We start from the raw sequence: 12,296 nt of genomic DNA on the forward strand, positions 1-12,296 counted from the left end.
TAAAAACGTTTGTGCACATTTTAAATTAAGTTCATCTAGTATTATAGGGACAATTCTTCCTAACTTTCCTCGTATACAAAATCGCACGTATTTTTGTGCCTGTTCTTTTTGATCTTTAGATAATCCATTGAATGTGTCAAAATTTTCATTAATTCTTTCGTAATTTTCAAAATCAGAAATTAAAATTCTTTCAGTTTCTCCAGGACGACGACGGTTAAATAATTGTATTGACGATAAAGTAGCTTCTCCAAGAGAAGTCCAGGCAGACAATGAAAAATTTTTCTGCAAATCATTATACGACTTTTTTTGCACTTCTAGAAGATGATTCCGCAATTTTTGTATATCATTCATTGTAGGAAGCTTTGTAATTTTTTGTCTTTTAAATTGAGTTTGAGACTCAACTACAGTTTTATTAACGCTTGCTCCATAATCAACAGTTAAGAGTTTTAAAAAATTTTCCGTATTCGTTTTTGTACTATTGTTATGCTCTTTTATGCATTTTGTTATTAAAATTTCACCAATATGCTTCACATAAGTACCAAGATTAGGTGCAACGGCAGGTTTATCATAAGTATCCTTTTCTTCATTATATTGTGCAACAATATTAATGGCATCTATGAAAGTATCATAATATTTTGGGTGGTACATAGAAGTCAAAGATGTTATATCATTATTAATATTTCTCATCGCTTTCAACAAGCGACTTACAAGTCGCAATCGTGCCCTAATCATTTGTAAATGATGCGAGGAATGCCTATACTTTTTACATTGAGAATTTGCATATAATAACAGTAAGATATCGTAACGAATATTATATGTTATTTCATCATTTCTCATTGCTGGTAATACTAATCGCCGTACTCTTTCATCAGCCTCTTTGAGACATTTGCCCTCTAATCTCCGGCCCATTACTTTAACAATGTGACTTTTATCTCCTCTCCGGTTTGTACAATTTTTGAAGTGATGTCTTAGTGTCGACTTCAGATAATGACCTTTGCAATTCCCACATGCCAGATAATTTTTAAGAATTTTAGGATAATTTTCTCTTGCTCTCCTAGTTGGAATAAAACCTTGGCCTTCATATTGTTTTTCAATGTTAAATTTGAAATTTCCTTTTTTTCTTAATAAATCAATGATTTTTCTTCTTTCGCTACAACCTTTAGGTAAATATTTGAATTTTTGAACTTCAGGTTCATTAGAATGAACTAATTCTAAATGTCGAGCAATTTTTGTTTGCATTTTATGACAGAATACACACATATATTTTTTTATGCCAGTAACTTTTGTAGGTATTATTGTTTGTTCATCTTGCCGGGTTTCACATTGTCCAATATTACTGACATCCATGCCAGTAAATGACGTCGAATTATTTTTTATATTAGAATGACGTTGTGCACATTTGTTATTATTTGGAACTACTGATTCTTCTTTTTCTTCTAAATCACTCGTAACTGACGAACATTCACTTTGTACGTAATCAGGATCACTGTTAATATCCTGTTCTGTGTCTATAAAAAATAAAATAAAATAAAATAAAATAAAATAAAAAATAAAAAATTTATATATACAGGGTGTCTCACACTCTCCTTCGGGCATTTTGTGGGGACGTAGAATGGGTTGATGTGAACATAAAAGTCCTATACCGTTTTGCGATATTCGCAATAATTATTGAGATATTAATTGTAGAAAACTTGTAAATGATCATGCAGAATATGGTAAATGAGTTATAGTAGCGACGACTGCCGTCGTGTATTTATACTTTAAAATTGAACAAAAAAGTCCTCTACCATTTTCCAAATAATCACATAGATTTTTAATTATTAATTAAAGAAGATTATTGCACGATTTTGCGTGATAATGCACTCATCTTCTTTAATTAATAATTAAGAATCTAAGTGATTATTTGCAAAATGGTAGAGGACTTTTTTGTTCAATTTGATCTAAAGTATAAGTACACGACGGCAGTCGTCGCTATTATAACTCATTTACCATATCCTGCATGATCATTCACAAAGTTTCTACAATTAATATCTCGATAATTATTGCGAATATCGCAAAACGGTATAGGACTTTTATGTTCACATCAATCCATTCTACGTCCCCACAAAATGCCCGGAGGAGAGTGTGAGACACCCTGTATACATATATATACATAATGGTATATATATCCGTATTCAGAACGCGCTTACAAAGATGTTAGCCCGATAACAAGTCGAGTACAGTCAATCAGAAGTGATTTATCTTTTGATTGGCTATATTCGACTTGTCATTGCGCTAAAATCTTTATAAATGCGTTCTGAATACAAGTCAAAAAATTATATAAGTCTAGAAAATAATCATGCAAGTAAAAATAACAAATAATCTGACTTTAATACCTTGTATTTCGGTAACATTCTCTTGCACAGGACACAAATCATTCACATTGTATATCGTATTTTCTTCAGATTTGCAAGAAGTTGAAGGAAGTTGTATTTCGATGTTATCCAGTATTGAATTGAAAGATATATCTACAATGTAAAAAGTCATTTATATTTGTCATTGTAACATAAAAGTAATTTATATTAACTAAATAATTAATTAGTGATTAAAAATATATAAATATAGCAATCATATATACAGGGTGTCCCATTTTACAGTTTCCACTAAAATATCTTTTAATGGGCGGCATTTTCGACAAAATGTTTCAAACAAAAGTTGTAGGGTTTCAGAAGATCTATCTAACGGCTATATCAGTTTTGATCTCGAGTGGCGCTACCAAGGTCTGGCCGGGGATATATATATATCCCAGAAAACACAGATATATAACAGTTACATTGCCGTAATGAAACGGAATGTAACATGCAATATAACATGTATGTAGTAGGTTATATAGATGTTTGTTGTAATTTCCTATTCACACGTGTTACAGTTATATAACGTGAATATAACATAAAAGTAACATGTGACTAAAAAGTTATATAAAAGTTATATGTTATTTGTTAGCAAATTAACACATATATTTTTTTGTTGAATTCCAACGATTTATTCATTAGTATGGTTCAGATAAGTGATAATGTATGATTATTTTGTTTAAATAATAAAAAAAAACTGACATTTTATATTCCGTATTATTTCAATTATTCGTGAAACTCGCGTGGTTTCGATCCTATGTCAGGCGGGCACCCATTTTTAGATCATGTTGTTCAATGCTTAACTTCAATGATCGTCCGGGAACTGGTGATGCTGATGCGCCGTAACGATATCTCTCTCTTGATAGATAATATTTACAATATGCTCTTATATCGTTCAAAAAATGTTATGACACATTTGTTGGTAAATGTTTGACACGACAATCACAATATGATTAATATTGATACAATGTTGTATCAGTAATCAAATTTTAACCTACAACTCGCAAAAGAGAGAGAATATTCCTTCTTTCTCTCTCACAATACTTTGACAGAGTAAGGTTATGATTAGACTCTTTGTAAGAACTCTAGTTTTGCAATATCGTGATAGCAATCCTTGCATATATTAAAATATCACATTTTATATACGAGAAACACCTAAAATATAATTTTACATTTGTGTATAAAAATATTGCACAACTGAAATTTAATGCAAACATTAGACTTCTTATATAACATGTTATATTAAAGTTATGTTGCTGTTATATTGTTGATGTAACTTAACCAGTAAATAACATAATAACATAACAGTTTTATAATATAGTTATATCGCAGTTATAAGGGAAATTAAGTAACCTCAATATGAATAATGTATAACAGCAGTTATATTACATGTTACTCCTGTGTTATATCACAGTTATGTTCTGTGTTTGCTGGGATATATATAAAACAAAGTTAACCTTCGAATAACCTTCAAAATGATCTCCAAGGACAAAATCGAGGTCACTCTCATATGTCTCTCTCTAAACCCGACAACTTTTGTCTGAAATATTTTTGCTGAATATGCTTGGCTGAAGAATTCAGCCATATCAGGGTACATCTTTTAAAATGAGACACTCTATATATGTATATACAAGGTGTCCCACAACTGGTAGAACACCCGTATTTTTTTATTTTTTTATTAGGCGTATTTAGAGTTATGAGGCTTGAAAGGATTTTAGTCTTTAACTGTTTCTGTTTCGTAAAAACATCACTGTCTTCTGAACGGTGGATTTAGAAATAAAATTGCGATCAGGATATGCAGCATTGAATGTGTAGATCAGTTACTTCTTTGTATGATCTAATGTGTCTCCAAATTTTCGATAAAGAAACAGCATTATCTTTTCTTTATCAATTAATATTTTTAAAAAAGAAATTTGAAATTGTAGTTGGAAAAAGAAAGGGAAAAGACAAAGAGTAAAATACGAGAGAGCACGACTCGTTTTTAAAATATAAAGATCGAGAAGCGTTATCGTGAAGCACGGGTATGCGCGAGTTTCGACTGAGTGCATGTGATATTACGTCGTGAATGAATAACCGCGTTCGATGAGAGCGAATGAACAACTAAGTCGGTCATATCGTCTAGCTCGAGACACGAAAAACAAAGTTATTCTTGTTTTTCTCCTGTGTTTCTGTTTTTTAGGCTCCCAGCTTAGTTGTTACGTCCTTTGTTACGTCCTGTAGGAGAACGCAACATAAAGAAAGCCTCACCTGTATTTATAGGTCGAAGAGCTAGTCAACGACTAGTTATATATAGGTCGAAGAGCTAGTCAACGACCAGAAGGTCACTTTACTAGCCCGACGACGTGCGGCGAGCGATCCGATTTTGAGTCAGAGTCAGAGAACTGAATCTTTTTACTGGACCTTGAGCGATAATCGGAGAGGATGGGTAAACAAAAGAAATTAATGTTTCTTTATAGAAATAACGTACGATTTATTTATAATTACAATGTGCTTGTGTGTGTGCGTGTGCGTGTGCGCGTGTGCGTTTGCGCGTGTGCATGTGAGTATATGGGGTGAGGATGAGCGTTAGTGTTCAGGATTATTGAAGGACATATCGATTTCAGAATTCTGGACGATAATTAATGTCCACCAGAATTATTGCATAATAATTACAGAATTGACCACTCGTAGTGGTAGCTAAAGACGTCGTAATGATAATGAATTACAGAAGTGATTCCCGTGGTGATAGCTACAGACGTCGTAATGACAATGAACTACAGAAATGATTCCCGTGATGATAACTACAGACGTCGTAATGATAATGAATCTAGAAGTCATACGATCGGATTTTTTATAGTTTTGGAAAATAGGAAATATCGGGGATAGCGGTTACCGAATTCGTTGGAGATGTCTTGCTTAGTAACAAGGATGAGGCTCGGATTAGTGGGAAAAAATAGAAATTCGGGAAATGTTCGATCAGGCGATATGTGGACATGCGTAATTGTAGATGGTATGATTCATGATTCTTTCGTAAGGCTCGAGATCTACGTGTTCCTTTTGTGTACTTAACTTTTGTAACCCGGTCGGATAAGTAAGCGGTCTTTACGCAATGTAAAGGTACGTGAGGCCTTATGGGACGTAACAACTTCTTAGTATTGCATTTTCTTGTATTTTTTTGAAATATCCCCAGAGGGTGATCCGTTTGAGAATGTCTTATATATATAATATTTAGGATTTTCAAAAAAAAGTATTTTAAACTTACAAGATAGATAGTATTCCTTATATACAGTACAAAGTATCTATTAAATATGGTTCAAAAAGTCAACCCTTTGCAATTTATAAGCATTTTTAACTTATAATATAAGGGGTAAAGTTTACCGCGTCTTATGCAAGTTTCTACTTCTAATATACAGGTCGATATTTCATCTTTCTCTAAAAGATTCCAGAAGTGGGATTAAATTTATTGCGAGAGTAAGGACGCCTGGTATAGGACGCCGAAAAAACAAGGATTTTCGTGAAATTTTTTTTCAGCAATACAACTAGATCAATACAAAACTTTAGGGTTGTTCTATGACATCTATAGACAATACAAAAATATTTTTGTTATTTGAAAAAGTTATTTTACATTGTTATATTTCAATATGTTTTTAGCGCCGCGCAGCCGGAATTGTTATTTTGTATAACGTCTAGCGGGTCCAATTTTTACCTGAAATAAAGAACCAAAACTTTTTATAAATTTTCATGAAATTTTACCCTAAATGAACTATGAAAACCAAGAAAAAGTGCAGAATTAAAGAAATTGTGGGTTTAAAAAAGAAGTTATGATTTTTACAAAAATTTTCGACTTTTTGAATGAAAGAACAATAATTATGTAGAATAAGGACTTTTCCGAATTTTGATATTTTTTTGCTGCAATTTTGATAAATATCTTTATTGTTATTCCAACATTGATAATCAAATGAGGGAACCAAAAAGTACATAACACCTTTCAATGTTTTTAATTATTTTTTCCTATGTAGCTTTTCAGGGTTTGTGATACCTCCATTTCAATTTGCGATTGTTAAATTTTAAGTTAAATAACTTTAGCTAAAGTACAACAGACTTGCGCCCTCCCTCTAAATATTCTAATCTTTTCAGTTGCAATTTCAGTCTTAAATCTTAAAGGATATGATATTCTACGTACAGGCATATGTTAGAAAAAATAATTAAAAACATAGATAATTTACATATTTTTCAGGCTCCCCAATTTGATTATCACTGTTGGAATAATATCAAAGATATTTATCAAGATTGCAGCAAAAAAATATCAAAATTCGGAAAAGTCCTTATTCTACATAATTACCGAAGAAACAATTGTTTTTTAAAAAACGTTTTTAGTTAATCGAAGATAGTAAGTTATTAGCTAACTAAAAAGCTTTGGAAAAAATGAATCGGTCAAATACTTTTTTTTTTGAAACGTTACATAAATTTGCAAAACGTAATTTCGAAAAAAAAAGTTTAAAATTTTCGATACGAAAAAATTATAATTATTACAAACTTACAGCAATTAGATGCTAATCTGCCATGTCAGTCCTATATACTACGTCTTTCGCTTCTTCATAGAACTCGTTTTGTTTCAATAATTGGTTCCTACGAGCTGTTCTGACCTCCTTCGAGCTGATCGAGCTGCGTGATCGATTCGGTGAATCTATTACCATGGAAACACCTTTTTGCCGAATTCGATGCGCGTTTAGACTGTCCAGTTTTTGCTTTTGTCATTCTGTTGTTTCCGAATATCTTCTAACGCCCGAATTAACTGAAATTCGGGACTAGACTGTTCGCCACAAATCTTATATAAAAGACTCCGAGGTCAACGGTCTGTTTTCTAGTCTTGCACTGGCTGAACTTGTGTACACTAGTGAAATAAGTTAGAGTGAGACAAATATATTTTGTTTTTCTTTAACCTATTACACCAGTTCAGGACTAGCAAGGGTAAAAACAGGAAAACAGGTCGTAGAAACTCTAGCTCTCCCGTCGCGCAACCGTGAAGCTGTATCTATTGAAATACTTCGAATTTCGGTATGTTACTTCAGAACTATATTTTCTATGAGTTTTACTATCGATTTATGCGAAAAAATTGAAAATTTTTATTTTATAAACCAGACTCCGCCATTCCCAGCAAACACAATTATATCAATGTTATATAACTACAATAGAAATGATTATAACAGATAATATTGCATGAAAGTTACTGATATGTTGCTGTTATGTTATTATTTCCCACTCGTAGATGTAACATGTAATATATCATGTTATATTATAGTTATATAGAAACATCAATTAATGTTATATAACTGCAAAATAACTAAGTAATGTTCCAGCAAAGACATATGTTTTTTTGTTGAATTCCAACGATTTATTCATTAGTATGGTTCAGATAAGTGATAATGTATGATTATTTTGTCTAAATAATAAAAAAAAACTGACATTTCATATTCCGTATTATTTCAATTATTCGTGAAACTCGCGTGGTTTCGATCATATGTCAGGCGGTCACCCATTTTTAGATCATCATGTTCAATGCTTAATTTCAACGATCGTCCGGAAACTGGTGATGCCGATACACCGTAACGATTTATCTCTCTTGATAGATAATATTTACAATATACTCTTATATCGTTCAAAAAATGTTATGACATATTTGTTGGTAAATGTTTGACACGACAATCACAATATGATTAATATTGATATAATGTTGTATCAGTAATCAAATTTTAACCTACAACTTGCAAAAGAGAGAGAATATTCCTTCTTTCTCTCTCACAATATTTTGACAGAGTAAGGTTATGATTAGACTCTTTGTAAGAACTCTAGTTCTACAATATCGTGATAACGATCTTTGCATATATTAAAATATCATATTTTATATACGAGAAACATCTAAAATATAATTTCACATTTATGTATAAAAATATTGTACAACTGAAATGTAATGCAAATATTAGACTTCTTATATAACATGTTATATTAAAGTTATGTTGCTGTTATATTGTTGATGTAACTTAACCAGTATATAACATAATAACATAACAGTTTTATAACATAGTTATATCGCAGTTATAAAGGAAATTAAGTAACCTCAATATTAATAATGTATAACAGCAGTTATATTACATGTTATATCCTGTGTTATATCAATTATGTTCTGTGTTTACTGGGTTAATTGTTCTTTCGTACATACAGAGTGTCTCAGACCTCCATGATCACACTTTGTGAGAACATGGAACGGATTAAGGTAAACAAGAAACTCCTGTGCCGTTTTACGATATTCATAATAGTTTTCGAGAAATTTATTATTTTGTCTCAGCTAATCAGCGCACAGAAAGCACGGCCGAAAGAAAGATGTCTTCGACCGCCGCGCGACCTTGATATACGCGAATCGCAACTCGCTGCGTCCCTATAGCTACAAGACATAGCGAGGCTTGATACACTAATACATGTGAATGACATATCTGTATGCCGAATTGACGCTGAACCTAAGAGTGTGTTGTTACTTCGCTGTTTTACCTCTACATATACAGCCGAAGCGACGACACGTTTCGATTCGGTACACAGATATGTCATGCACATGTGTTAGTGTATCAAGCCTCACTGTGTCTCGTAGCTATGGGCGGAGAGACGCGATTCGCGTGTATTACGGTTGCGCGCCGGCCGAAGACAACTTTCTTTTGGCTGTTGCTTCCTGTGCGCCGATTAGCTGAGACAAAATAATAATTTCTCGATAACTATTGCGAATATTGTAAAACGGCATAGGACTTTCTTGCTCACCTCAATCCGTCCTACGTTTCCACAAAGTGTGACCATAAAGGTTTGAGACACCCTGTATATTATGTTTTTCTGTTCATCCTTCATCTTGCTTTTGTGCAATCAATTAGTTTTTTCAGTTAGTAATGAATTAAGCCTACTGGGAATACCATTTAAAAATTGCGTCAGCAGTTTTTCACTCATGAGTGACGTGAAAAGCTATTAGGTGGTTGCATATAAAATCGCCCGTTGGCAATAGATGGCGTAGAGTACACTATTTCTTAGAACGGAAAGCTGGCAATACACATGACGATAGGTCTATAGAGTCCCGTCAAAATGCCATAGGTGACATTTGTGCGACGCGTTAACATCATCTATTTTGATTGTGTTTATAATGGTAAGTTTTGTTTCAAATAAGTCACATTTGCGGGAAGTTATGCTCCATTATTTCCTGGCAAAGAGATTGTCCGCGGAAACGCATCATTTGCTAGAAGAAATGTATGCCGAACATGCTCCATCGAGTACAACTTGCAAAGAGTGGTTTCGTCGTTTCCAAAGTGGTGATTTTTCTATGGACAACAAGAACCGCGGAAAACTACCCAAAAAATTTGAGGATACGGAATTGGAAACATTATTGGACGAAAACTCGAGTCAAACGCTGTTGGAGTTGGCCGAAGCCTTAAATGTGGACAAATCAACAGTTTCCAGACGACTACAGACGCTGGGACGGGTGTACAAGCAAGGAAATTGAGTACTCCACATATTAAAGGAACAGGACATTGAACGCTGGAAAACCATTTATGAACTGCTGCTTGAACGACAACAACAAAAGGGTTTTCTCCATCAAATCGTGATTGGAGATGAGAAATGAATCTATTTCGACAATCCGAAGCGAAAAATAGCATAAGTACGTCCCTAGGAACCAGGTCCGTCGACGAAGAGAAACATCCATGCCAGTAAGGTCATGCTTTGTATCTGGTGAGATCAGAGGAGTGTCATGTATTACGAAATGCTGAAACCGTCGGAAACCATCATTGGGGATCGTTATCGACTGCAACTGATCCGTTTGAAGCGAGCTCTGTACGAGAAGAGGCCGGAATAGGAGAATCGCAATGACAACTTGATTTTGTAGCACAACAACACCAGGCCGCATGTTGTTCAACCAGTCAAGAAGTACTTAGAAGGAGTGAACTGGGAAATCCTACCCCACTCGTCATATTCCCCAGACATCGCTCCCTCCGATTACCATTTGTTCCGATCAATGCAGTCAGCGCTTACGGCACAATACTTCACTTCGTACAGGAGTAAAAAAATGGCTGGATGATTGGATTGCCTCCAAAAAACCTGAATTCTTCCTGCGTGGAATCCGATTGTGGGCCGAAAGATAGGCCAAAGTTGTCTGTTCTGTTGGAACTATACTTTGAATAAATCAGTTTGTCGATTTGCTACCAAACTACTGTCTTTTCTTTCGTTAAAAATGGGCGATTTCATATGCAAACACCTAATATTAATAACAAATATCTACTATTTAAAAAAAATTGATAAGATAATAAGAGAATACATTATATCATTTAAAAAAATCCATAAATCATTTTATTATTTTCTCTTCTACAGGCTCCATAGCGCAACACGCAGAGACGTGCTTCTGACGCTCGAACGACTCGTAGGTTTCATACGGAGCGATAAAACAAGGTGAACAAGGCGGAGCAGAACCTGAAAATCGGCTGGAAAGTGCATTGTTTGATGACCTCTGATATAGAGTATATCACAGTTTGAACACACCGAAATAAACTTTTGTTTAATATAGCTAAATCTGAAGTCGTAGCAATAGGTACTCGAAGATTTTTAAATGTTATATTGCTCGATATGCTGCTACGAATCATGATCGAAGGAATATCTGCTACTCACTCTAGTAAAGTTAAACTTTTTGGAGTCACACTCGCTAGCAATTTATCTTAGGGAATTCTTGTTAATAAAATGACAAAAGAAATTAGTAAGTTATACCAACTCAAATTGTGTAGAAATCTATTATCGGATCAACTAAATCAGAAACTGGTATTTTCTGTAATTTTGCTTCATGTTGTTTGCTTCATTATTATTGCTGTATGTCTCTTACCGATGTCTTCCCAACTTATGCATCATCTACACGAAGCAATTAATACTTGCATTAGGTTCACCTTTGTTATATAAACACACAACATCCTACTATGAAAATATGTGATAATTAAATGTTAGCGATCGAAAATTATTCTTTATGGAATACTTTTCATAGAATATTATAACGCAATGGCTAAGCATGCTGTTTAAGCAGATTACTTTTTATTTTGATTTCTTCGGTATATAAATGAGTAGTAACAGACTTAATTAATATTCTTCAATGGTGTACAAAACTATACTCCTTCAGGAATAGAGCAGCTATTTTCTCGAACAAATTACTGGGTAACATCCGCAATGTCTCCAATCCATTACATTCTTCAGGCGTTTTTTATATGATCGTCTTTTAAAACTGAGTTAACTTGCGACTGCTACCTATATTATGGACTAATATAATTTAATTTAGTTTTTTATCTCTTTTTTTGCACTTTCATTTTCATTTTTAATTCTTTCTGCAATATTCTCACTTATATTCCATTTATATTCCATTTATATTCCATTCATATTCCTTTTCATATGATTTTTAATCTTCTGATACTCCAGTATTATTATTATTTTAAGCGTTTTAGGAAATTTATCCTAGAATCCTCAATAAATAATGCTTCCTTCCTTTCTTTCTTCCATATACATACGTGCATACGTATATGCATATACATATGTGTGTGCGCGTCTTTACGCTAAATTAATATAGAAAGTTAACTGATACGTAACTTTTAGAACTTTCTTAGTTGAATACATTGAATTTCAATTTCAAACGCTATAAACTTCTGATAAGTGCACTTTTGGAAAAAATGTTTTAGATAATAATTACACACACACACACACACATACACACACACACACACACACACGCACGCACATATATATATATATATATATATATATATATATATATATATATATATATATATACAGGGTGGGCCATTTTAATCCATCCAGTCGAATATGTCGAAAACCAAGCACGGGAGAGAAAAATTTTTCAGACAAAAG

At 33.3% G+C, this 12,296-nt stretch overlaps 1 protein-coding gene across 13 annotated transcripts in view; it reads left to right on the plus strand.

Annotated features, from left to right (window-relative positions):
- Positions 1-12,296, plus strand: part of LOC116852195 (transmembrane protein 8B-like) — a 213,237-nt gene that overhangs the window by 171,247 nt on the left and 29,694 nt on the right. For 4 of the 13 annotated variants that reach the window (XM_032832282.1, XM_032832281.1, XM_032832287.1 and 1 more), the window contains one exon: positions 10,767-10,844. The exons of 3 other annotated variants lie outside the window; for them this stretch is intronic. In XM_032832282.1, the coding sequence (XP_032688173.1) occupies positions 10,767-10,844 (78 nt within the window). 6 more of the 13 variants (XM_032832288.1, XM_032832285.1, XM_032832290.1 and 3 more) reach the window with 4 other exon arrangements.

This window comes from Odontomachus brunneus, unplaced genomic scaffold (genome assembly GCF_010583005.1).
Source record: "Odontomachus brunneus isolate Ranch 3 - 2012 unplaced genomic scaffold, Obru_v1 Obru_scaffold_206, whole genome shotgun sequence".
NCBI lineage: Eukaryota > Metazoa > Arthropoda > Insecta > Hymenoptera > Formicidae > Odontomachus > Odontomachus brunneus.